Here is a 27,989-nt window from a genome sequence, read left to right as displayed (position 1 = left end):
TCACATTTATTGTGCAGTGACTTTTATATACATACATTTTATACACCTAATTTACATGAACAGAAATAAATTAATCTGCTAATGTTCCATAACTCATCTTGCTTTAGTGTTGACACTGGACACACCAACAGAAAATTTTGAGGAAAAAAAACAAAAGAGCACAATTCCAAGTGACACATGAGTGACAAGGCAGTAATATATGAGAATTCAGTTTAGTCTACTTTTAGTTAGTGTTTATATCTTACATATATTTAAAGAAGCAGTTGATAAGATTTTAAGCATTCAATTATCTCTAAAATGTTACAAACATCCAGAGGAATCCATGAATGAAACCATTCTGTGAAAGGCCAGACGTCATAGAGCGCTACCGTGCCCCTCTACAAAGCTTTTTAAATCTGGTGACAAGGTCAGACAATAAAAACAGCACCATGCAGCTTTATGCTTGGAAATCTCTCTTGCAGAGATCACAGTCACTCTTGTGTATACAGAGATGGCAGTTATTTCTGATGAATGCATTTCAAATACGCATTTACTTGCATTTGTAATTTGCATTCTGCAGGTGCCAAAAACATATGTACTTTGTACTTCTGAATATTCTTTAGTATTTTTGCATTTAAAAATAAAATTTGAAAACATAGACAACAGACATCTAGAAAGTGAAAAAAGCCCTTGCTAGAGCTTATGAACAATTCAACAGTGATAGTAAGCAAATGAGACTCAATGACAAACAAGGCCTCTTAGACCAGTGTACATCGTTATGCACCAGTTAGGCTCAAAGGGAAGATCTTAATCTTAATCTTACACAATAGGTAAAAGGTTATTTGGTCATGGTTGTATAGAAATCACTGTTTCAAAGCTGTATTTTCAACATTTTAAATATACAATCATGTATTTTATATACATGTATTTTTATTTCAACACATTCCTCTTCACCAGTATTTCATAATTGTTTTTTTATTGATACATTTGCTGTGGGAGGATTTGGAATTTGTAACAAGATACATTTTAATATAGTTTTGCCTATCTGTGCGTGTAGTGAGGTTACTTAGCCTGAGGATGCTAAGTAGGTAGCTAGCAATGTCTGAGACACTGTAGAGGTGAAGACTACCTAAAATCTTACAAACTGCATCTTTAATATGTTAGAGATGACTATTACTATTGTGCTAAATATTCATTACATACATACACATAGCAAAGATAAAATACAACTCGACTAATTCATGTGTTCTTTATAAAAAAGTAAATCTAACGAGCTAATGCGGAATTTATCTCAATAGTGTACATTTTAGTGTATGCAAACAATACAAAATACATTACTTGGAGTGGCCAGGGTCCAAACAGATCAAAATGTGGCAAGGAAAAAAAAAAAGACAAATGTAAACCATTGGAGAAATCCTCTCTAGGTTTCCCCTGTACATAAACTGTAAATAAATGGAGACACTGACCTGCTCTCATCTTTTCAGTCTAAAGGGACTGACAGGAAAATCTAACCTACTGCTAGCTTATGATAAACACTGATACTAACTAGAGTGACATGCCTAAGAAACACGAAACACCACATCAACTCCAGCCTCCCCTTACCATACAGAAGCACATACAGAATCTACTAGGATACATTAATGGGTCTTAAGCACTAAGCTGCTGCAAGCAGCAATAACTCTAAGCTATTAAAACATGCAGCCTGTGGTGAGGTTCTACAGTACTATTCAGTAGTGGTGGTGGTAAATGGCTGTGTGTAACTCACTCTGATGGGAAACTCAGAGTTTGTATTTATTATTACTATTATTTCCATCACCAGATTTTCACCGTGGCACTGTTGTTCCGGCAGCCTTGCACCAAATCCAACCAAACCCTCCACTTCAAGTGAATGAATAATCACCTGGCAGCCCAACAGCCATCTTATCACCACACCATACAGGAACATCTGATTATTGCACACTAGCACTGAACTTGCAAATGTTCATGCAGAATGTATGAGAAACACCACTACACTCAAATCAGTGGTTGCTCACTATGTGACAGATGATCGTACAATTCTTTGGAAGACTAAAATACATTATTCGGGAGGGTTGGGGACATACAACTATGCGGCACACTTCTTAGGCTCCTACAGGGCTAGTATTACAACCTAGGTTGGGCAGACTGAGAGGTGTAATGATGGTTTAGAAAATCAATATTAGGATACTCCACATTCTGCCTGACAGCGATTGCACTACCTTCTTTAGACAGTAGAAAAGGAGGAGGAGGAGGAGTGTTTGAGTACGATAATTGCACTGAAGAGGAAAAGAGCCCATTTCTGTGAGGGAATCTAGCAACCTCTTTGTCAAGCAAATTCTAACTTTTGCTTGTAAAATATATTACATCCATATCCAACATTCCTAGCATGGTTTCTGTTAAAACACAAAAATAGTTAGACTCACAGAAAGAATCCCAGCAAAGAAAAAAGATAGGTGCCAGGGCTCATTCATTTGGAGTTGAGATCTAAAGATAATTACAGTTATAAAAAGCAAAAGATAAAAAGAAAATAAAAGCAATCTTTGCAGTCACACATTTTCCCCAGTAGCAACTCCACGCACTAGACTAGTGACTAGACAAGTGAAAGGGTTGTAAGGCGAAACAGTGAGCAGGAGGACGAGAAGAGATGGGGAGATTTAGGAGTGAGAAGGGGCTGTTGTGATGGACCTGGTGCTCATTGGGTTGTGATTCATCTCCTCTCCTCCTCAAGGGGACTGAGAGCCTGACCTGTAGCTCTTGAAGCTTCCCAGCAGACTCTGCACCCCCTTCTTGACCCGTCGAGCCACAGAGTCGGCAGGAGGCGTGGGCAGGCAGGAGCCCAGGCTAGGGGGACGTGCATCCAGACATTTCTGGTAGCGAAGCTATTGACAGAAAACATCGACAGAACATTAACATAGGCCAAACACTAGGTCAAAGCCCCAATACTGGACTGTGCATGTGAAACCACAATCTTGCCAAATTAACTTCCCATTTCGGGACAGGCTAAAGAAGGAACCACTTGTCAGAATTACTACACAAGCGATATACATCTCTCAAGTGTCTCCTTCAGAGAACACAGTCATTTGTAAGTAATTTACTTCTCCAGCCCATCTTTTCATCTCTCTGTTTACACGCCTTTCATCCCATGGATTTGTTTATGACTCACCATGCAGGCAGCCTGTACGGCCTCACTCAGACTGGCGGCATTGGGCTCACACCAGAACATGTGACAGATGAAATCCCTGGGGCCTTCAGCCATGATGAAGGCAAAGCTGTGGACATCCTTCCCCACACCCATGAAAGACAGGAACCGCACCCTGCACTCTGACAGCACCTCTTCAGTCTGGGGTTAGAAATACAAACGATACAGTAAGAAGAAAGCACTCAACGTTACATAATTTTAATATTTTTAAGTGACATGGCTTTTGTGACACTGCCATTGCCCATGTTAAGGATGGGCAATATGGATACAAAATATATTAATTTCAGACATTTTCACGATTCACAATGTGCAACGCAATATTTTTTATTTTACTTTTCTAAGGCTTGGCTACAAGATACTGAAAAGTACCCCAACCCCCCATCTGGCAACACTACAGTAGTCAATTTGCAGCCTTTACAGAAAGTATAGGCCAACAAGAAAAAATTATATAAAATTTGAGCTTATCAAATTGGGTTTTTAGAAGCCTTCATTTTCTACTGTTTTCATAGGAACCATGTCGTTTCCGAGATAAAACGTTACTGCATCCATTACGTCTTGCCATCATTTGCTTTTCATTTCATATGGAGCGCTTCTCTCAAATGACTTGGCTAGCAGAGTCCCTTTGACTGTTCACGATGCATTCAAGCAACATGTTGAGCCACGCAATTTTAAGCTTTCAGCATGTTCTTTTGTGCGCTTCCTTCAGAGATGACTAAACTGGATTGTTATGTTACCGCCTGCTGAACCAATCTTGAAAATGTTTTGAGCGATGGTGCTGTGAGCAGTGACGGACTCAGCTAATCTGAACCCATTCCAAACAGCAGTGGAATCTTTTTTGAAACATATTCTTCTTCCACCGCCTCTCCGACTAAGCTATGTCCAGTTCTTTGTTTATAAAAGTAGTATGCAAAACTAATCTTCCCCGTCTGGAAGTAAACGTGAAGTCTCAAACAGTGAAAAACAGGGACATGTCCATCACAGTAAGAATATATCCAATCTAGTTTTACCTTTTTAAACGACTACCACAAAGGACAGCATTGGTTGAATGTTTTTGTGAGGCATGGGTTACTAAGTTAAGCTACACAGTAAAAGGTGCGTGTAAGCAGGTAATGTAAACAGTTATGGTGAAACTTATGATTGAAAATGCATGGGCCACACAATGCAGTTTTAACCAGTGACAATTATATCACCCACCCAAAGTCCATGTCATGTTGAGATTTTAGTTCCTCACCTGTCTTGAAAGTATTGTAAGAGTGGCTGGAGCGACATTAACAAAGACAGGAGTCCAGTCATGTTTATCTTTGCCATTCATTGCTGCCTCAAGCGTATCATTGATTGTGTCCATACCTGAGAAATGCATAGGAGACAAAAAAAAAAAAAACCCACGACAAAACAAATTAACCTAAGGGTTAATTGGGTTGCAAATCATCGTCATGATTAGGACATGGAAATCATAGTGGCATTTCAAGGAACATTGTTCACTTTAACCATTACATCTCGAAGGGTTTTTCTTATCCATGCAGTCCTTACCTACTGGCTTGGCCACAGTCTCATTACCAAGGTAATAAACATGGAAGCGCTGGAAGAGTTCATTTTTTGGAACAGGAAACTCTGGTAAAAGATAAAGTAGGATTAAGTACTGTATTTTCACATATGTTCACAAATACAGTACTTACTTAATATTATGAACATTAAAAACATTTCTGCCCCTAAAAGCATTGCTATACCTTCAACAGGGATGCCCATAGGATTACAGGGGTCAGAGTTGAGCCTGCTCACTCCTGGCTTGGCCGCCTTTCTCTCTATCATTATCTGAAGTTGGATTGGAGGTGAAAAAAGGTGAAAATTCAGTAAGGCGATGATTATGAATGCTTGATGATGAATCGAGGCATTTTCATGAATACATAATCACACAGAATTCACAATGAGCATGGGGTCTGACCTTTGAGCACATCTCATGCAGGCTGGTGGCAATGTTCTTGGCAGGGGAGTCGCAGCGGAAAACGTGACATTTCAGAACTTGGGTCAGGTTGTCTCGAGCCACATAAGCAAAATCTCTGTAGGTGAAATAAAATGAACACAAACCATATTCACATACAGCAACATGAGTATCAGACAAAAATATGCATAAGGGCACATCATAATACACATACTAGTACAGACACCACATATATGTGACAAAAACTTCTAGGCATAATAATCATTGAAGTATACCTTTCCCTGTTCAGGACGGAAAATGCAGCATGGAAGAAAAAACATGTTTGTTAGAATACACTGTTGCAGGAAACATTTTAAGAAACACATCAGAGACATGGAAAAAATCAGGACGTCAGGATGGTATTTTTGAGGAAGATCTGTAATACTCCAGACAATCCAGCAGAGGGCAGTACGTCACCACGGATAGGCTATGTTAGGATTGCCAAAAGGGATTTCTTAAGGAATGCCAAGCCTCTGCTATGAGTCATAATGACTGCCACAGCTGTCTGTGTATTACTTAAAATGGCAAAAATAACCGCTGGGTGCAAATGCAGCAGGATTATGGTGCAACAGTCAGAAGTGTGAGACAAAGACCGTCTGTCCTGGTAGACATTAGGAATACTTTAGGATATTTATAAAATGACAAGCATTACTAGATTTACTGTAGCCAATATCTCCACTTATGGTGTAAATTCACACTCATGCAGCTGTTACTAGAATAGTCCAAAGTGACTGTTTTCAGTTATTCATACCCAAGGAAGCAGAAGGAAACAATTTTCTGAAACAAACATTTTAAGCCCTTGTTCACTTTGATTGATGAGTTTTGGTTTTAAGTCATTAGAAAAATATGTTTTGACAGAAGATCCTCTTAAAGAACCTACAAAACTTTGAAATGTGAATTAAAAACCCATAAAGGTTATTTTCCTTCATGTCAAGTGAATGATATGTGGTCATGCTTCTAGACAACAAAAAAGTACTATTACATGGGAAAAATGCAACTAGCCAAAGTGACGCTTAGTACTTCCTTAAATACAAAAACAAAGCCTTTTTGAAGCGTGTTTTCTTTTAAGCAAATTAAGAGTTTGGCACATAAAACACATCTTGTTTTTGTCTTGCACTGTGGATACTGACCTGCCATTGTCTCTGCCTACACCCCACACACGGATGCTGGCGATGGGCTGAGCATGCAACAGAGTCTGGCCCAGTGGGTCAATCAAGTTCATGGTGTCATTCTCCAGGACCATCAGCATATCCTTTCCCTGTCAAAACAGATACACACACTCTAACAATGAGCAGTCTGGCTTAGAAAACCTTATGCAACAGAGTAATTTGTGAACTAGAAATCGGTAAAGCTCTTTATGCATGCCAATACCCATTATTACTATTTGGTTGTAAACAACATTCAAATCTTTACTATTGGCAATTCCTTATTACTCTAATATGACATTAGCCAAGGAAACATTTCAGAACAGCTTAAAACTAAAGCTGAAGAGATAATCACATAATCATGCACCCCATTTACACCTGGTATTGAAATTAGATCTGTATCTGGATAAGGAAAACGCATGTTTATGCAAGGTGAAAATGCACACAGCATGCATTGTGATTAGAATGTGATCGGATCTCAGCCACAGCCAGCCAGGTATAAATGCAATCCGTACATACATGTGATCGCATTTATGAGAAAATACCGTCCAGGGGGTATCTAGTCATGACTCTCTGAAGTCTGGAAGTTTGAAATCCACTCGAGCACCATCTGCTCCCACCAGTCATCGCTCCTTTCCCTCAGCCATATAGTGAAGCAGTCATTGTAGCAGCCTTCACAGCAGCTGCAGGGTTTACATACTACTAGTGCTGCAAAAACGACCGGTCGTTGTTTCTGCTGCCTCCTACTAAAGAGTCGTAAAAGACGAGCCTTTTCGCTTCAAATGAAACATAAATCCAGGCTGTACAGATTGCGTCTAATGACCCTAAACCTGCCATGTTTGTTCTTGTTGACAATGCCTCCTCCCCACCTACTCATCTGCTTTGCATTGTGGGTGCCAAAAATCAGATCTATTCACAATGCAGACAGAATGCAACAAGGACACATATAAATACCAATAAATGCAAAGGGCGTGATCAGATTGTTCATGATAACATATCCGGATACAGATCTTATTTTAATACCAGGTGTAAATGGGGTCATGATGCCTGAAGTCATGAGTAATACTTCAGGAACCACTTGAGATAATGGTTTAATATTCTCTTGAGCTGCCAACTTTATAAGGAGGCTCTGAGAGGCAAATCAAACTTCACGCGGACAGGAATCGTCAGTCAGCTTCTTATGCGGTACGATGAAATCCTCACCTCTCCCCAGATACCGGCAGTGTCGTGAAGGTTGTGTTTGTGATAAGAGAGCTGCCTGATGCAGTTGTTGACAGCAACACTGCTCTTCCCCGGTGCCATGTCCTCCTCAGACATCTCTACCCAGCCCAGGGAGCGCACTGCAAAACACTGGAATAGCACAAATAGGCCACATATTAACACAAGACTGAACCGGGGCGGCGGAAAACAATCCAGTTAGGAAAGGGTGGAGAGTGTGAGGTTTGTTGACAGAAAGCCGCGCCAACAGACTGTCCACTTCCTTTTGGGATCGCCTATTTCAGTGAGTCAGTTAGTGTTGGTGAATGTACCCAGGTTTTCTTTTATATTTATTTAGCTGTGTTGGCTCCCATATAACTGAAAGCACAATTATCTAAATATATCCAAATGAGAGGAAATATCCATTCCATAATATCCAAAAACAAATAGCTAAGACTGACTAGAACTGATCCTGAAATGGGTCCAAGAGCTAGCCTCAGTCTCAGAAACAAAATTAACCTCACTCCCCACATCTTCAATAAGTTCAACAGGAAACACTGATTTACCTTAGTTTCTAAGTCTGTGCAGAGTGGAGCAAGCTTTTCTTCCTCCTCAGACTGGGAGCAATTGTAGCTACAATGACAGAGAGGGAGAGACAGGATGAGAACAGCTGAAAATATAAAACTGACTATAAAGACCTGCATGTAAATAGCTTCACCACCACCTACTTCAGGTTGATGGATGCATAGCGTAGAGTTGCCCCTTCAAACTCCTTCAGGCTTTGGTCAGAAGCCACCTCCCCCTCCTGCCAAGGGGACACAATAGAAGAAAAAGAAATAGTGATGAGTTAGATATCAAAATTGCAACTTAGCTCAAAGCGTTTCAGCCAAAAGATACTGACTGGTCCAAGAGCTCTCATAGGTTTTGCAGCCTAGGGTGAGAGCGAGACATCTCACCACTTAGCCAGTGGGCCTAGCTGATGAAAATAATATATAACTCTTGTCAAGCGTGGAAAACACCACACATGTGCCTGTGAGCCATTCTGGGGTACTGACCTACAGTTTCAGAAGCACTGGATCAGTCTAAAAATGATCTAATGCCTGAAAAGACATAACTGACAGTTCAGTGACATTTACTCAGCACCATTCACATAGTGATGAGCAAGAGGATTTTAAGGGCTTGACATTAAATTTACCACAGGACGGCACATATCAGTAGCCTGCAATTATTTGTAAAACGTCTATTCAACAGCTGCTGGGATAGAGAAGCCCACTAGGCATTTCTCAGAGAACCCCATTTTCAAATGTCAAATTTATTTTTACCCTAAAGTATCATAGTTTCATAATTTAATAAAATATTTTTCAGCACTTATTATTCTACGGTTGAGCATTTCCATGCACAATGAAAGACAAAGAAGCAAGTTCTGAAATCAATATAACTGGTAACCTTTTAAAAACACATTTGAAATTAGTGAGAAACACTGAAAATGCTGGATTATTGGCAGGTAAATTGTTAATTTGTTTAACCGACTAGTATTTTAATTCCAATTTATCCTGTTTATCTCAAGTAGGCTATTTTACATTTTTGTAAGACTTACCTTCCACAGTTCCCCATCACCAGCTGCTTCATCTGGGTTGGAAAGTTGAGCCCAAGATTCCTAGGAAATGTAACAGAAGACATTATTGGCTACAGAAACACGTGCCGGTGTGCATGTGCGAGCAAAACGCTTGTTTGACCTCACCTCAGCCTCCTCGCAGGGTGTAGTCTCCAGGGACATACTGGAGGACATTATGGAGTCGCCAACTTTACCCAGGGGTGACGGTGGCTCCCACTGGGTGGTGCCTGTGGGGATGTGCCAGTAGTAGGTGCCTGATGTGTCTCGCACTCGCATCCAGCCTGAGGGCAGGTCTGTGTCCGTCTCAAAGGCATTGGAATCCCAGAACGATTCTGAGAGGCAAAGAGCGAAGGAGATGTTAAAATTGTACTCGGTATCTGGTTGAAACAGAAAACGAATACCACTCTGGCTGTGAATAAATCAAAGAACATTAGGTTAGATAATGGTGAGCAATCTTCAAACACCTACATATAAAATCCATGTAGTTCCTCTTACCTCTGTTACCATTTGGAGAGCTGTCAGCTGTGTTGTCCTGAGACAGCACGGGCCAGCTGGCCTCTTCATCACTTGGTGTGCCGTTCACATTGGAGAACAGGAGACAGGCGTTCCTGCCCGCAACGCCACCCTCTTTCTGAGACTCCAGGTCACTCGTTTCCTCTGCCTCTGTCTCTTCTCTGGCAATACTTGACGTCTCCTCATCACCCTCTGATTTCTCCTCCTTCTCCTTGTCATCTTCCTCTCGCTCTTTCTCTTCTGCAGACTCCAGAGTGTCAATAAGTAGTGGCTCATTAAGGATGTTCTTGGACTCCTCATCATTGAGGCCCGGGGTCATTGCTGTTTTGGGAGACTTTGTCTGCTCCTCGTTTCCCTGTTGTTCTTCCTGAGTGGTGTTCTGATGAGGGAAATCCTCCTTGTTCCCATTCTGGTTGATATTGCAGTTGTGGTCTTGGTCCTGCTGGTTCTCAGCTACTTTCCGCAGCTGGTTCTGGCCTTCCTTGACCCATTTGGCATTGTTGCCAGTGGAGTCCTGCTCGCCCCAATGGCTGCTTTCATTCAGCTTGTTCTTCAGCTCTTCATCTTGCTTTTGTTTATTTACTACATATGACATATCATCATCGTCATGGCCACCCATGGTAACGTTACCATTTAACAGCTCTGAGGGAGAGAGAGATTGAGATTTATTAGCGTTAGCTGGCTAGCTAACTGGCGACGATTTAATAATCGAGGTTATACTGGCCTGTTTGAACTAAATTGCAATATAGCTGGAGAGATTATACTTATATTAGCTATCTGGGACTGTGTAAAGTCAGAACAGTTAAGTCACAACTGCACCCAAACGCTAACGTTAGCTCGATGCCACAGCGATTAGCAGCTCGGTTCTCGACACCGAAGTTAGTTTCTTATTCGTCTCTTCCGGTTGTCGCAGTACTGTAGCTACGTTTTCTAGCCGAATACGGAACATACTTCTGCAGCTTCGTGCTGCATTTGCCACCACAACCTTTTTCTGTTTTGATATTAAGGACGATATCTATCGAGTCATGAGCTAAATACACCGTAATCTATTCAGTCAGATGGTTAACAACTAAAAATCTGCTTTTAACAACATACCGAGCAGTAAAATATATCGGCTGGCTTCGCCTCAGTTGGAAATAACGGGCACCATCCGCCATCATCACCGTCGTCATCCCAGCTAAATGTTAGCTCGCTAGCTACTGTTAAACTTCCAACCAGGAAAACCAAAGCGATGGCGGTGACAGCGATTTCTAGTGATAATGTTAAGAATGTCAACTTACCAGCTCTGTCAATCCCCCTTTTTTCGCGATACACCCGCTTGTATCAGCTACATATTTCCATAAATCGAGGAAGCTCGCTTGGTTTCTAGGTGGTGTTTGCTGCCAGTGGGCTCGTCTAGTGATGGAGGATGAATCTGCGTCACGGATTCGTCACAGCCAGTGCCACACTGGTGCCACTCGGGGATAGGAGCAACATCCCACTCCTGCTGAACATGGTGGCCATGTTTACTGGATGTAGTAGTAAATAAAAAGCTGGGAATAAACTATGACCTCCAGTCTGCGATCACAAGGCCACCAATATTAACAAAAATCTATTGTATTTCCAGTAGAACATTAACTTATACTCCCCCCCCTAAAAGCCCTGTCTCCATATAACTTAGTTTAATACTACTTAAGTCACTAGTATAGATGCAGTTTATGTGGGTTTACCCTCCACTACATCCCTGAGCAGCACCACTGCCTTATATCAACAGTCTCTTTATTGTTGTGCGTTTAATAATATTCAATAAATAGTTTAGAATCATTCATTCATTCATTTGAAAGACTTAGGATCATACTTTGTCTTTCCAAACTACCCAGTAATTTCCCATTCACATAAAATCATAAATCACACTATTTAAAAAAAGATTGTTCCACAAGTTGCTCATATTTTTCTTTTTAATATACTTATATATAAATACATACATTTGTATAAGACATGCTTGATTTTGGCTTTAACCCCTGTGATTCAGCACAAACAAGCAAGCTGGTGGAGGCACAGAAACAATGCAGGTAGAAAAAAACAACCCATAAGATTAACATTAATGAAAGATACAAGTGGAAATAATCCAGAGGACCAAAACAATGAAAATAGGGCAGGAAACAATGTGACAGTTTGCATAATGTTAATGCGATCCCCGCAGTGTCCAAGTCACCTTCTGTGAAATGTTGGCAGCAGCTTTCGACACAGACACAAAATCCAACTAAACTGGGAGGAAAGGCGGTCCACATGCTCAGGAAAACATCAACAAACAGAACTGTGCTTATGAATAAATTAGTCAGGATTGGAGTAATCATTGCTGATACTTGGAGAAAAACAGGTTATCACTTGCTGGATTACTCAGATTGTTCAACATGAAAAAGAGAAAGACACTTGCTTGAGAGATTATGGACACAAATACTTTAACACATCTTAAAATTATGGTTGATATTGTTCTTAGTTGAATAGTTATGCTAACACCATTCAAATCATTGTTTGTGTATTGAAATACATTTTCATTTTTATCATAGATTTTGGAGGGAAAGTAATGAAAAAAACAAATACATTGGATTACAATAATACATTTGAGTAATCCAGTGGATTACATTATTTATTACAATTTACAGGAGGGAATCAGCAAAGGATTACATTTTGAAAGTAACCTTCCCAAACCTGGAATAATCGACATTGGCATTTCTGCTGCACCAAGAAAACATGTTTGTTTGGCCAGACTTACAGCTTCAGCAGATTATAGAAGACACAAAACAGGGAACAATGCTCTAGACAGAACAAGCTCAAGACATGGCTTCCCTCTCCACACATCACTAAACAGCCAAGATGAATGGCACAACATCGTAAAACTCCTCTCATGTGAACCACTCATTCATATCCACTTTCTTTATAATGTTACATGTTTAAATGCTTGGTCTCAGACACTTGTCATACTTCCCAAATTGCATACAATATGTTGTTAATACAACACAAACACTTTTTTTCCACAAAACAAGCTTTGGGTTAATACAACATGTATTTGTTTTATTTAGCGCTTCCATTATAGGTGAGCAGGTTGCTTACAGTGTGACTTTTGGAGAGTGAGCTCACTCCAGAGTTAAATAAGGCTTGAAATCAAAGGAAGCAATGCGGCAGACTGCCATCCTGACCTCCACAGGTTATTCAGTCACAGACAGAAGATTGTACTTAGTCCACATGATTACAACTTAGAAGTTGGAACAGTCAATACTTAGCTCCTGCGAAGACATGATGCATCAGTGTCAATGATGAACATACTAATAAAAACTCGTCTTGATAACTCAAGGAGAAAAAAAAACAAAAAAACAAAATCATAATAAAATAAGTGACTGCTGCTGGATTCATTTCAGAAGCAGAAGCTACAGTGGCGTTGAGTGCAGCGGTAGAGTAAGAGTTTAAGGCAATACTGGTAAGCACCACACCACCATATCAGAATGATATCTGGGGTATTTCGGGGGGTTCATTCAAGGAGGCCAGAAGAGGCTTTTTTCACTTGTCCTGCATTTTTTCCAGAATTGGCACAATCATGTCAAATTTAGGCCTCTTTGCTGGGTCTTCGTTCATGCAAATCTTCATGAGCTTGCAGATGTGGGGCGAGATGCCGGGGGGGATGGTGGGTCTCAAACCCTCTAAGGCAATCTGAAGGCCAAAACAGACAGACAGTAAGCAGTGAGGAAAAGACGAGGACAAAACCTGCCTAGAATACAACAAGCAAATGAGGCTTTATGCTGATATTGCTGCGTCTATTGAACTTAAGAGTAAAGGTTTATTTTTTCAAGTCTCAAGCCTATGCTACCCAGTTTGGTGACCTAATCAGCGATAGCCCTACTAACCTTCATGCCTATCTCCATGTTGGACAGGTCAGCAAAAGGCACCTCTCTGGTGACCAACTCCCACAGCAGTACAGCAAAGCTCCACATGTCTGCTGACCGGCGGTTGATCTCTTCAGGCTTCTTCTGCAGGGCTGGACACCATAAAGAGCAACGAGAGAAAGTTACACAGAGAATTAGAGACAAACGGAAACAGATTCTATTGGGCTTTGCCTCTTTCTACCTTATCCAAAAAGAAACCTTTTGAAGAAAAACCTCAGCTCAGGTACAGTGAGCTCCATAAGTATTTGGACAACGCTTAAGTGTCTGATGTTTTGGCTTCATACTTTTAATACTTTAAATGTGCAAGGACACAGTGACTATGAAGTTGAAGTACAGAATATAAGCATTCATTTTTAAGTACTATTATTTAACTATACACAAACTATATATTTAACTACATCAGATGAACAGTTAGAACTACAGATTGTTTTCAGTATCCCTAGTTCAGGGTGCTAAAAGTATTTGGACATATTAAGATTATATTGAATATTTATGCATTTTTCATGCGTAGTCAAATACTCCTTCCATACACACAACCTGGAAATTTTATGGTACACTGATCCGGGTTCAACCCACGTAGGAGGCAATTCACACTGAGCCTCATACACAAGAATATCCCGTGTCCCGACTATTCACACCAGGCCCAGTGTTCTTCATTAATCATCACTTCTCTATGGGCTGTCACCTTTTAAAGTTATCACAAGCCACTGTGTTTATATGTTATGTTCAAGATGGTGGATGGCATGATGCTTGGTGGTGTCAAGAAAGGAAACAGGAGATTTCAGGAAGTGATCTCAGAAGTGCATGGTAACCATAGCTACCGCAGAAGAGTCCTGTAGGCCTTTCGCCTGTGCACTAGCAGCAGCTGTCTGTTGCTATGGAAACAGAATGTCTCATGGAGAGGGGCAAGCAAGACGAGGCTTAGATATGACATTTATCTCTTCATTTCACAATAACTGCAACTGAAATGGATTTTTTTTTTTTCAATTTCAAAATGTAATTTCAAAACATCTCTGGTCGTTTTCACAGAGCAATTTACCCTACACCCTCCACACAACTGCATGCATATTTGCAAATATGCAAAGTTCCCTTTCTTGGAATGTATTGCTTCCAACTAATACTAACTAATAAATCACAATGCAGTAGACAAAAAGATGGTAACCGTTTATACACAAATCATCGGCTTGTTACTTAGCTTGTTTAATAGTCAATCTATCTATCCATGTAGGTAGCTGTAGTGTTAACATGGTGTTAGTGTTGTCAAGATGGCTGTCCTGCTGGGAAGTAGTGAAGTTCTTAAACAGAGCCAAATCTATACATTTGTCCTTGTCACTATCAAAGCTCTCTGCACTCTCCATTTCATGACCCACTGCCCACAGTATGGGCAGTCTGATTTTCCTGAAATCTCCTGCACCCCTTGTAGTCACCACCATCGTGCTCCAGACGTTGGGCCTCATGCATGAATGTTTTCTTCTAAAAACCTCAGTAAGCCCATATAAGGGCAGCAGACTTCAGTACCGTGTGCACACCAACAAACCTGGCAATTGCATTTGACAGACAGACAGAGATAAAAAAACAAATATAGAAGCCTCACAGCAGGATGCCTCCAAAGGGCAGCAAGACTACCAGAAAAAAAAGTTGTCATTTTCAAGTGTGAGCGATGACATTACAGCTCCAGATAAGTGTAAAGCATGGAAAGAAATCACTGGCTGTGAGTTCACAAACTCTTTTGGAGAATGTTGTTTTGGTATCGTTTGCGTCTCGGTTGTCACTGCTGCAATGTGTCAAATATGTTAACACCACCTTTGTATAGCGCCCCGGTCGAGCTGCATAGTTCCCGGGTTGCCTCCTCATGTTATTATCAGTTTCTGTTTCCAGCTTGCTTGCAATTCAGTGCATCGCTAGGGGAAATCAGCTGTAGATGACACTTGGCTCTGAATTAGTCTGTGGCAGTGTGGAGTTCCCTGTATCTATCATTCACGCTCGAGCTTCTGAGGCTTCAGCTGTCGCTTTGGATTCGTATTTCATGAGTGACGCCTACCTTCAGGGGCTACCCATGCAGGCGAGTACATCCTGCCAGGACACTGGAAGGAGAACTTGACGTCTGACATGCTGATCCTAGCTGTCATGTCCTCATCTATCTGTGGAAACACACAACATTGAGGGAATCACCACTTTAAAATATAAAGCATATCACTTCCTACTGGTCCTACTAGACTATTTTCATAGGAAAGACATAATTCCCTTTGATATGTCAGTTATCATATACAACAATCTGCTACATTATTAGACATAATGTTCCCTAATACCTTGCTGAAACCGCCTGTACAGTATGTCTTACCATAACACTCTTGCTGTTGAGATAGTGGCGAGGGATCATGGGTTCAAGTGTGTGTAAGAAGGCCATTCCACAGGCAATGTCCAGGGCAAACTTCACCGCCTGTGTCTGGTCCACCACAAAGTCTGATAGCAGAATAGGAACAGAGAACAACACGTTTCAGCCTCTCTGACTCACCAGACAACAGGCTGACAGTGAAATTGCTACTTGTAGAGAGTGATGACAGCATAATGACAAACACTTAAGAGTGCTGCACAATAAATCACAAAACCCTGCAAATCACCAGAATTGGTGACAAGTAAGGACTTTGTGACCAGAGTAGGAGTACTCACTGGTGCCTTCATGCAGCACGTTGTAGAGGGAGCCATAAGGCATCCAGTGTGTGATGATGATGGGGTGAGGGGCGGGAGGAGACTGACATGCTCCCAACATGGGTAGGACATTCGGGTGGGAAAATATCCTGGGATGGAGCCCAAGTGGGAGGGACAGGGGAGAGAGGAAGACAGACAGACAGAAAGAGGCAAATCCACAGGATTTGACATAAACTAGAGGCTTATGTGAAGTGCAATCCCCAAAAAAAGAAATAATACAAAACGTTTTGGATCAACACAATGCAAACAGACAAATGAATGATCGCAACAGCAGAGGACAAATAGACAATACAAAGTTGAATACTAAATAATAACCTGAGTTTGGGATACTCCTCATTGAAGTCTCTGCTCTTCCTTGTGGTCCAGTCACGAACCTTTAGCACTTTAACAACAACTTCATTTCCTTGCCAGCGCCCTTGCCACAGCTACAGAAGAGAATTGAACATGACAAAGTGACATTATTTATACAGAAACAACAGAGAAATGCTTTATTAATGGAACTGCTAATTTAACTGTTTCTTATAACTCTACAAGAATATTTACTACAATGAAACAATGAAACAATGAAATCAGAAATACCTCTCCAGACTGGTTCTCATTTATTTTAGCCAGGAGAGAGAGCTGTTTGTAGTCAATGCCTGCGTGTTTGTTCAAAGTGCCATTGCCTGGAAACATAGGATTGAGACAAGCTTAAGTGACAAGTTAAAACTCTGACAAAAGCCCTACTATTCATGTGGAATTTAGCATACTATTACACACACTGAAAACCAAAGGAAATGTGTTTTTCAGTGGACGGCACATTAGAAAGTGCTTGAGGGGCCAGTATGGAACATTTTTTTCCCCCATTCATGCAGTATGCTGTCCCATATTAAAACCAAGTGATGGAAACTAGCCAGCTAATAAATTGGTTTATGTGTCTGTGGGACTTACGGGGTCGAGTTCTAGTGGTGCCTTTCCAGAATGTGTCCTTGAAGGGAACCTTAGTCAAGTTCTGCCCCATTTTCTCCGCTTTTTCTGAGGGATGGAGAAATAGAACGCAATGAGAAAATCAACACAAAAAAAACAAATGGACAGGCGAGTAGTAATGGGCAGTGGGGTTACCTCTGAGGATATCTCGCAGGTGAGGTTTGGCTTTGTCCAGAGGAGTTTCTCCATATTTGTTACAGATGCTCACCTGAGCCCCGTTACCCACGAGGTCCTGGGGAAGAGCAGTGTCAGTGAGATTTCAAATGGTTATCATGGTAGGCAATTACAAATAAACAGAGAAGCGTCCTGCGTAAGACCACCAGAGGGTGCACTAACCTCAGCCACTAGGTCTTGGCCCCAGAAGCAGGCGTAATGCAGTGGTGTGTTGCCGTGTTCATTGGCAGTGTTTGTGTCTGCTTTGCATTGGATCAGCTAAAAGATGGAGAAACACAGGATTATGCGGAAAACAAGGCTGGTCAGATCTTGTTTGGGCTATATACAGGGACGGATGTTAATACTACCTAGGGCAACCATGGAGGTTTGTCTTGCCTGTGGCCACATACCAGAGGTATTGTGACATGCCTAATATTAAACTGAATAACTGTGGTCGGCAGCAATTCAAAATCAGACACAGCAGCCTCACATTTTGGCATTCAATACTGTGGGCTAGAATGACAGTTAAGATTTACTAGTATTTGTTTTTAGAGAAGAGCAGCATTACCTTTTGGCAAACATGATTACCTGACAAGTCAGACAATTGGGATACTTTTAGCTGCAAAACCCAATAAATCAATTTCAATGAATAAGTAAACCAAGCAAGATTTCTCAGGGACCTAGTCTACACCCCTAGTTGTGAGGACAGGTTGTTACAACACAGTAGCCAAGGCTTTTGGGGGCACCGGTAAACTAAAGGTTAGAGAAGCAGGTGTGCGACAGGAAGGTCACCAGTTCAAACCCCTGGACCGACTGAGAAAGATTCTCTGCTCTCTTAACACTACAGTCGAGGTTTCCTTGAGCAAGGCATTTCATCGCCAATTGCTACAATGAAGTGTAGAACGAGACTGTGGTTGTACTTAACACATTCAAACTGGCTGGTTTGAACGCGTAGGGCATAGCTGGTAAAGTGCTTAGTCGACTTCTCCTGGATAAATAAAAGATAAAATCAAAAAAAAAAAAAAAGCTTCTACAAAATTACTATTTTTTCACATCATAACCCTTAAATATCAAAATAGTCCATTACCAGACAAAAAAAAAATATTATACCCACCCCCAACAACTCGAGTTTTATAGCCATACTTGCGTAACAGCCATCAAATCATCCAATTTCCCCATCAGCACTGACAAATTACCAAGCATTCCCTTCTCTGTGAAACGACTCATCTAAGTACTGCAAGAACAGACAAGACTTTCCTATCTGTAGCGGTTGTTCAATTGACATCACTTCAGGTTTCATAAGATCCTATGTACAAGAGGAAAACTTAAAGAGATACAACAACATTTTGGCTAGGAAGGTTTGATCACCCTTGTGTGACGGGGAGATCAATTTCACCTCTTTGCTACAAGTTTCCAGTAAGTTTTCTCAGGAGAACATATTTAACCTTTAGTACAGTAGATAGATGCAGTGGAAAATTTTATTTTTATCATCTTAAAATTCAGGAAATAGACCAAAGCTGGATTGCTAGTCATGTTCTATGACAGGTAGGCAAGCCTGGCTGCCTTAAATACTGACAATGAACATAAAAATAAACTTGACTGTGGAGTTACAGGCAGGTTGAACTCCTACCTTTTGCGGTGATACTAAATAGTATCATCGACTACATTTACAGTGTGCTAAAGCATTCATGCATGCACTGCAGCAAATTTTATGCCAGTGGCACGAGAGTGAAACTGGTACCCATTTTTTCACCACACAAAAGGCAGGTTGATCAAAGAGCTTAGGTTTACTTGCCAAAATGTAATTGTTGTACAAAAGCCATAATAGCCTTGGCTGCACATTGTACCTGATTTGCAACCAGTTTAGCACGTGTGGCAAAGTGCAGCTTATATCTTCATGTGACCTGACCGATGATCCTAGATCGGCACTCCTTCTGTAAGGTTGAAACATATGAGCCACTGTGTGCACGCCTTGACTGTTTACACGAACCCCACCTTTCCCACGATGTCGCGATGCCCGTGGCTGGACGCCAGGTGCAGAGGCGTGTCATCTCCACGGTTCATGACATTAATACGGGCGCCTCTCATGATGAGCATGTCCACCACACTGGAGCGGCCCTCCCTGCATGCCCAGTGCAGAGGGCTGAAGCCGTGGTCATCCCTACAGGGAAACAGACATAGAGACAGAAACGTTCAGCACAGCAAGGAGTTTGAATAACTGAGGAAATGGGCAAACTTTTGCTTATGTGTAACTTGAAGGTAAAAAAGAAAAATAAACAACCTCAGCACACTGGTTATCCTCATTAGGCTCAACAGCCCTCTAACAGTCTAGTTCTTCAATGGAGTTCTTCCTTGCAAACAACTTTGTGGTAAAACTAGCACAATTCCAAGTGGTACAGACAGAGAATGTCCTCTGCAGCATATTAATTTTGGTGTGATAAGCATAAAACGCCTGCCGTTTGCTCATGGCTTTGCATTAATGACTGCACCTAATGCATGGGTACGGACACTGAGTGCCCATAAGGAAGCCTTCAAATAGTTTCTAGGCCTGACAAATGGAACAGAAATGACAGCATTAAGTGGGTATGGGCAATTTAGTACTGTGAAGCCCAGCTGAGGGTGCATAATGGGGAATTTCTCAATTTGTGTGACATAGCACTTCTGTCATCCTCTACCACGTAAAAAAGGAAGTTGATGCAAACTCAGACTGCAGTGGAAAAAAAGTCAGTATGCCTCTGGCACACATGTCAATGTCATTCCTCTTTTTTTCAGTAGCGCTGGCAGTAACACATGTAGGACAGTGGCCTCAATTACAAGACAAAATGACTGACAGCATCCCTCCTCAGAGAAAAAGAAAAAGAGATAAAGAGAGAGAGATGAAGATACAGCAAGAACTAACAAAGAGGCAATCAGGAAAAGGGAGTGAAAAAAAAAACACAGTAGGCCAAGCATTTGCTGCAGTCCTTATAAGGGCCAGGGAGACTTCCTTCACCAGTGTTATGCGTGCACACAACACACACACCAGCTGCTGCGTGTGATTATGTCATTCTGCATTTCTTTGGCCCTTGCCTCCTTCCTCTCCTCTGCCCCCTCTCTCCCTGGCCGCGGTCACCTCCTCTCCCTGCAAGACTCCCTCCCTCATCGGAGCCTCTCCAAACCCTCGTCCATCCTCTCCCTCTCGGTCCCACTGGAACAGCTGGCCTTTGCTGGTGATGTATTCCATTTTCCATACTGGTTCCTATTCCATATGACTCTCTCCCCGCCTAGCTATTTGTGCCAAGATGCAGCACAGCCCTCTGGCCTCTGCATATTAATAAAGTCGTACACTTGCTCTGAAATTATAAGTAGGCAGAGAGAATAATAATTTGATCTGAGAACTGAGGGAGTATTATGGTACGAGAAGGAATCTGAACCCTCTGCCCTCACCATGAATTCACTGGCTTGTATTCACACAAGCTCACACACACACACACACACACACACACATCTTGCGGTGCTTCACTGAAAACAGCATGAGAGTCCCACAGAGACCCTCAGACCCACAACACACATCTATGTGTGCATCTGTGTGACCTGCTGCAGCCACACCAGACACGCTCTGGGTGCAATTTCCTCTTGGCCAAAGAGGTCGAAGCTTACAATCTAATTAGCCTAAGTTTATGAGAGCAGAAATCCCCACAGTAAGTGTGCATAAATACAGACCCATTTCTAGTTTCACACGTTAAGTTTGAGGCTCCTTGTTTAGTGTAGGGGAGGAGGTAGATTTACAGAATGATTTGTGTTTATATACAACTAAGCCGCAAGTGTTAAAAAGCAAGAATCCACTCAAAAGCAGAATTCATGTTTTATGCTTCTGATCTTAGATTAATCACCATTTGCAAACATGGACAATTCTCTCTCTCAGCTGTAAATCGGAGACAAAGCAACCTATGTCATCGAGAGACAAAGAGACAAGATTCAGAGCTGCTCTAATGCCAATGAAATGGCGCCAACGGAGTTTGACTCAGAATATTTGTTATGAACAAAAAAATGTGCCGTTATCCATGTAAAACTGTGCTACACATGTACTTTCAGTGACATCATCAAGTGAGGCACAGCCCTCTTGTTTTCTAGCTTTGGTGTGTGTGTGTGTGTGTGTTTGGGGTGGGGTCAAATCAAGACTGTTCAAGATCATAGGATTACCACATATTCTATTATTTAGAGTAGGTTTTCGCTTGAAGCTGGCAACATCCAGTTGGTCAACTTGGTCAAGTGAGTAGCATTAGTGGTGGCAAGAGGAGCAGTTATATGCAGTCATACACACCAAAGGGATTTCAGTGCCAGGGTTTTCTCCCACCCACCTCCCTCCACATTGGCTGGGTTAATTTATTTCAGGCGCTTCCACCTGCCAACAGCGCTCAGTTCGGCAGACGGAAAAGCCCAAGGAAGAGCCCCTGTCTGCACCCTGTCTGTGCCCTGACACCCCCGCCAGGTTTTATAGCATGGCACAATGAAGGGAAAGCAAATTCACTTTCAGAAGACCAGGGTGAGGATGGCAGCATCAACCCAACAAAAAGACCATCCACATACGCACAGTCAAGTTCCCAATTGAGAATGGCACAAATGTCATATGATCTTGATTAGTAAGACCAGGTACTGTTTTCTGGACGAAAGCTGTGTGATTGCTAGCAGCTGGCCAGAGGGATCTGAGAAACCCTGTTGTCTCCCACTGGCTTCACAACACAGTCCCAGCCCGGCCCTCATGTAGATGCAGTGTTACTGATGACACCACACCACCCGGCCTCAAGACCACTGCCGACCACAGAGGCAGGACCATAGGCTCACATTCACACTGCTAACCTCCCCCAATGGGGTTATATATAAACAGTAATCACCCTGTCACTCTACCTCCTTACCAAACCAGAAGCCTCAAACTTAACAACATGGTAAACTCTAAAAAAGAAGTGCCTTCCCAGCGATAATAACATTCATGAGTGAAATAGAAAATGCTCTGGTCAAACTAATATTCATACAGGACTTTACTTTTAGAAGAGGCTAAATACAGATAGCCATCAAAGCCATGCATTACACACTCCTAAGCCAAACAAAACACTGGAGTAGAAGATTCAGTCCACTATTTGCGACCAAACACAACACAAATGGGCCATTGTGAGGAGTGGAGGTTGGGCAACGGGGACTCACTACTCTTAACTTTGTTATGAACACTACTTTCACACAATATTCATTGACCTAAAGTGAATCCTACAAAACCAAATGGCCCTAAAACAAAACAAAAAAAACGCTTTCTGCTCTCAAATTCTGCATTTTGTTCAGTTAAAATGTATTCAATATATCAAAAGGGCTTACAAGAGACACTGTAAAAAGATAAGTAGACTTGTAAACAATTAGGGCAACTCCTTTCAAACTTTGCAATTAACTCTTCTCAACTAGGGGGAAATGCTGAGGGGAAATGACTGGCGCTATCTAATACCACTGGGAGACGAATACCGGAAACACAAGTGGAGGAGGGGAAGGTGATATGCTCTGCTATGGCTTTTTGTGCATTCCTTCTGTGAAGAATTCAGTCAGTCGTTGGCCACACACACACACACACACACTAACTCACTCAACACACACACACACACACACACACACAAGGATTCTCCCCCCCCCCCCCCCCCCCGTCACACAAGCCCCCATAACTCCTTCGGTCCGGCCCACTACAATAATCTCCTCCCCTCTCCCTCTCTCTCATTTTTGGTAGGTGGTAGACTGTTCCCTTGAGGCCTGCGTGTTATTCCTTGTAAGGAGATTCAGCATTCCACTACTACTCTTTGTCTTGGACTTACGTTTGTGTAAACGCACAGACGCTGACATCAAGGAGCGCACACAACTAACACACTGAGTCAGCCAATTATTGATCTGCCTATCTAAATAGGAAGGGAAGAATTGGAGGTTTGTATCTTACAATTGACATTTCGCTGCAGGGAAATGGAATGGAAAGAATGGATGCGTTTCGCCCACTGGGAGAGATATATCAACCAGAAAAGGGAACTTGACATGCAATCAGCTAATGGAAGAGAGTCACATGTGGGGATGCGTACAGCCACACCAGCTCGATGCATTCATACAGTCTCATAGCGATGGTGGTAAAATAAATACAAACAGATAAAAACAGAGCAAACACTTCTCCTTTTTCTACATTTTTTTGTGCTACAAAAGGATCTCAAAAAGACTATTTGGCATATTATGGACAGTAATTTGCATACTGTACTCTATTATATTGAAAACAAAACGAGAATTGTAGATATTTGTGGGAATGTAATAAATCTATTCAACCCTTTTATAGCAAAACAGCCTCAGAGTAAAAACCATATTACTCCTCTCACCCAGATTAAAAACCCAATTTGAGAAAAAAATGTTTTACCTCAGGTGCAAAAAATAACGCATTTCATACCATGTTACTCTTACATTATCAATAGGTTGTACTTAGGGAGTTGTGAATAATGTTTTCAATTCAGAATAACTATTCAGCCTTTCTTTCTGACAAATGTCATCAGGTCACTCCTATACACTGTGCACTTTTTTCAGAATACTTGAGCAGTGTGGAATAGATATTTTACGCATGGGTGTGATCAGAGTCTAGTCCAGAAGTATCAGAGAAAAACAAAAATCACTTTCTCTCCATTACTGTATGTTAAATTACAGGGTTGGCACTTTCATTGCACATTTTCATGTCCAACTTGCTGGACTATGGTTACTATGGAAGCCAACAGAGAAAATGAAAAGACGCACACAGTGAAAAGTGCACCCTTTTTATTTTCATATAACTATTAGAAGGGTGCTGGTTTATTTTTTCTTTTAAACCTCAGAAACTGGACGCCTAGGTCATTTTTAAGTGAATCATTTGTTCCATACTGGTGAAGCCGGTCAATGGGGGGGGGGGATACTTTCTTGAGTGACTATAGTTTACGAAAAAAATAAAATAAAATCACCTCGCTTAGACATACTGTGCTCAACCTTCTGACTGTAAGGTACTACAACAAAGGACAAAACAAGAAAAAAAAAAAAACGCTTCAAAATACATGTTGATCGAACAATAGACTAATTGATTCTCTCTCTGCTAACTCTGAATAGAAATATTCTAAATCTAGGACAAAAAAAAGTCCAAAAGACACACATTTCCTGTGAAAAGTCTGAGATAGTCATCAGTACTTGCAAGCTCTGCCAAGTTTCTCTTTGCAGAGTCAGCCAAGGATACAGAAGAGGGGGCCAGCCCAGGACTTATGACGTGGTACAATATCAGGCTGAATATTCTGTATAACGGCCTAATAAACATGTCATGTCTTACATAAGTGTGGACTGGAGTATTTTCTGCACCCAAATCCTGCTTTGGTACAGCCCCACAGAATATTTTGGATCTCTTTAGTTCTTATCTCTTAAGAGGCTAAATTAAAATGCAATCAACAAATGCAAGCGTGACAAACTCTAACAACAAGGCAGTGGCCATGAGGAAAACAAGGCAGCAAGTTTCCTGCTGGGAGATGTTTGTCATTACACTTTTGAATTATTCCATTGGCATTCCAGACACACACACTCGCCCGTAAGGAAATGGGTTCAAATCAGGGGCCACGACCACACTGGGAATTGGACAGACAGGCTTTTAGCATGGACCAGACAACTGCTTTCAGAACACAACATCAAAAGCAAAAGACACTGCAGTTTAGCTTTGATATTTGCCTTGAGCTTTTGATCCATGTTGTGTATCATCACATATTCATGTTGCCACAACTGTTATGCAGAGAAGTGCAAAAATAATCTGCAGAAAGATTACGGCACAAATCAGAGGACCTCACTATGAACTGATCTCAAGACACAATTGGTCTATGTTATGCAACCAATGATGCACGTTAAGCTGTAATCATTCTTTAGTATATATAGCCTTTCCATACCATTTTGGTGGTCCTGTGTAGCTCCTAAACACTTGGCACCAACACTGCCAAGGATAGGGTGTTTGATTCCCCCTGGGGCCACCAATGCTAAATATGTATGGCCTCATGGTACTGCAATGCTTTGGATAAAGGCTTCCGCCTAATGATCCCTCTTAAAATTATAGGTCAAATTAACTATATATATTCTACCTTTATTTTAGGACACAGTCTTATTTACAGCAAGAGCCTGCTGTTTTCATATTGCACTCCTGAGTTCAACTGAGTTGCTACTTTTGATTAGGTTAGCTGGCCACAGATACAGGTGCTTTGTTAATCTGGGATACCATTATTTTCCTATCGACAAGAATATAAACAAAACAGATTTGAAATAAACTGATGTTGACCCTTGGCTCACCCTTGATTGAGGTCATTCTCTGTGTTGTCCAACCATAAGCGAACTGCTACTGCATTGCCTTCCCGGCATTGTGTGAAGATGTCATCCATGACGGCTGGCTTATGCTTCCTCTGTTAAGTTACACTCGCTCTCTTGGGGGTGGATACAGCACTGGACTGGGAGGACTGGGTCAGACGAGGGAGGCAGCCGGAGGAATTCAGTAGTGTCCTGGCGAGCATCCGTCCCTCATCTGGGAGTGTGGGACACAACCAGAGACGCTCACTGGCACTCACACAATCCTGAAATTAAGACCAGGAACATTCAAGGTTTATGAGAGTCTGTATTAACTGCGTTTACCTTATGGCACCAAACTTTTGAATTGAATACAAAATAATTTTCAATCGGCTCAACCTCTATTCAAGCAGGAGTATTCCCTCTCATGAATGATAATACCACAGCTGTACATACAAACTCAAGAGAAAGCCAGACAACCAAGTAACCTAGAGTTGAGCAATCCTGTCTACCTTAATAATATTGGGTGTGTATGTGGTTGAGCCATCTACTGCACAGTGATTCATCTAACACTTGGCCGTGACTAGCACCCAGTATACTTGGGCAGATGACAAGCCAAGAACTGTGATCCCACTTTAACTTCTAAATACAACCACAACTAATTTGACAAGATGTTGAACCGAGTACCCAAAGAGGAGAAAAATGAGGAAAGATAACACCATAGCCCACCTGAACATGCCACTAGTCTGACGAAGTCGAGAAGAAACACTTTAAGGTTGCCTTTTATGCGATAACTAGTCGGATAACTATTTATCCTTGCAACAACCTGGCGTTTCAGTTACGTTATTAATCAGTTCAACGTTAACAATCACAAAGCAAGAAGCGTTCCCTATTAACAGTAGTGGGACTAGCTACACTGATATCTACCTAGCCAACACAAGATAATAGCTAATATAGCTGATTAGCTACTCTGCTCCTGCTCGTAGATCCGCTATAAAGGAAAATGGTTTGGTTAGCTCGTTACGTTAGCTAGCATCTCATTGCTGGCTAAATAAGTTAAAGGTTTGCTAGCAAGCTAACTAACCAACTATCTTGACGCCACGGTTCTCTCATTTGACGCTGACTGAGAAACCGACGCACAAAACGTTATTTTCGTAGTTTAATAAATTAAACAGAATAACAGATTGTAAGGCGGATAACTTACCAGATGTATTCAGCTATGTTTAGTTATCTGGTTAGACGCAGCATAAGTTATTAGCAATGTATGTTATCTCCAAAAGATTGAATGCTTTGGTACGTCCACACCCTCGCCGTCGTCCTTACGTACGCGGTAGCGCTGCTGAAGAAAACATTTCCCCTCGTGTAGCGCCCTCCACAGGGAGCGAGCCGCAGTGTCGGCATGATGTCAAGATATCCACTGCCTCAGGCTATATTTTATAAGGGATTTAAAATGCCATTTGACAAATGTAAAGCCCAGGTTACAGCAGACTACTTGCATAGTTAAGGAGTAAATCTCTGTTTGTTGAGAGATTGTGGATACAAATTTATGCACAATTCTGGTAACACTATTGAAACAACATGCACATTAAAATGGTCCTGTTTAACTTCCTAATTATTAATTAACTAATTAATTAATTCATACATCTCTTTCCTCATTAGTTGACAGATTAGTTGTCACTGTTTTTTTAATCATTATTATTAAAAAGACCAAAGTATTGTAGGCCTACACACAAGCAAGATATGGACCAGCAAAGTGAAGTATAGAAATTATATAGAAATGAGAAAAGTGAAAAGGATAAAACAGAAATCTTACAAGGAGACTTGCAAGCAAAATAAATACATTAAAAAACGCATGTATACATTCAAGTCAATACTAAGAATATCTAGATTTCAGATAGAGCTGAAGCTATCATAATTTGCATAATTTTTGAGGCAGAAGTATAGTGTATGCATATGCGCATGTGCATGTATATAGTGACAAACATTCCTACTTATAGGCAATTTAGTGTCTCTACCTCTACCTACCTCTATTTCTCACCTAACCTGCATGTCTTCAGAAGGCAACATGTTGCAAACGTAAATAAAAGTAATCAGGTTGCATTTCCAACTTTAAATAATCCACAATGTTGTATTGCTAATTGTAATCGACCTGTAATCTGCAGTGGATCATATTTGGAAAGAAACCCTCTCAACCATTTAGTAGGCTATGGTGTTTGAGTAGTCATATTTATCAGATTTGCTCATTCATTCATATTGATCAGTATTTTTGCCTAATATTTCT

At 41.3% G+C, this 27,989-nt stretch overlaps 2 protein-coding genes across 2 annotated transcripts; both read right to left on the bottom strand.

Moving 5' to 3' along the window:
- Positions 1-4: 4 nt before the first annotated feature.
- apbb1 (amyloid beta (A4) precursor protein-binding, family B, member 1 (Fe65)) lies at positions 5-11,043 on the bottom strand. The gene is made up of 14 exons (XM_071544556.1): positions 10,925-11,043; positions 9,627-10,286; positions 9,258-9,463; positions 9,114-9,173; positions 8,245-8,321; positions 8,083-8,149; positions 7,523-7,669; positions 6,305-6,432; positions 5,139-5,253; positions 4,924-5,008; positions 4,727-4,807; positions 4,428-4,543; positions 3,161-3,337; positions 5-2,876 (listed from the first exon to the last, which is right to left on the bottom strand). Exons 2-14 carry the CDS (start codon positions 10,261-10,263, stop codon positions 2,721-2,723), a joined length of 2,052 nt encoding a protein of 683 aa, XP_071400657.1. The 5' UTR covers positions 10,264-10,286; positions 10,925-11,043; the 3' UTR covers positions 5-2,720.
- A 534-nt stretch (positions 11,044-11,577) lies between these two features.
- On the bottom strand, positions 11,578-27,031 carry LOC139665842 (scaffold protein ILK). The gene is made up of 13 exons (XM_071544846.1): positions 26,913-27,031; positions 25,718-25,995; positions 19,388-19,553; positions 17,576-17,671; positions 17,375-17,471; positions 17,204-17,287; positions 16,853-16,938; positions 16,589-16,698; positions 16,235-16,362; positions 15,906-16,027; positions 15,606-15,705; positions 13,526-13,656; positions 11,578-13,331 (listed from the first exon to the last, which is right to left on the bottom strand). The coding sequence occupies exons 2-13, from the start codon at positions 25,804-25,806 to the stop codon at positions 13,182-13,184; spliced, it is 1,359 nt and encodes a 452-aa protein (XP_071400947.1). The 5' UTR covers positions 25,807-25,995; positions 26,913-27,031; the 3' UTR covers positions 11,578-13,181.
- Between the last annotated feature and the right edge of the window lie 958 nt (positions 27,032-27,989).

Source organism: Centroberyx affinis, unplaced genomic scaffold, assembly GCF_046629955.1.
Source record: "Centroberyx affinis isolate AG114_WGS23_722 - 3 ecotype Tasmania unplaced genomic scaffold, CSIRO-AGI_Caff_v1 ptg000249l_1, whole genome shotgun sequence".
Lineage (NCBI taxonomy): Eukaryota > Metazoa > Chordata > Actinopteri > Beryciformes > Berycidae > Centroberyx > Centroberyx affinis.
This window is presented reverse-complemented; position numbering and strand designations above follow the sequence as displayed.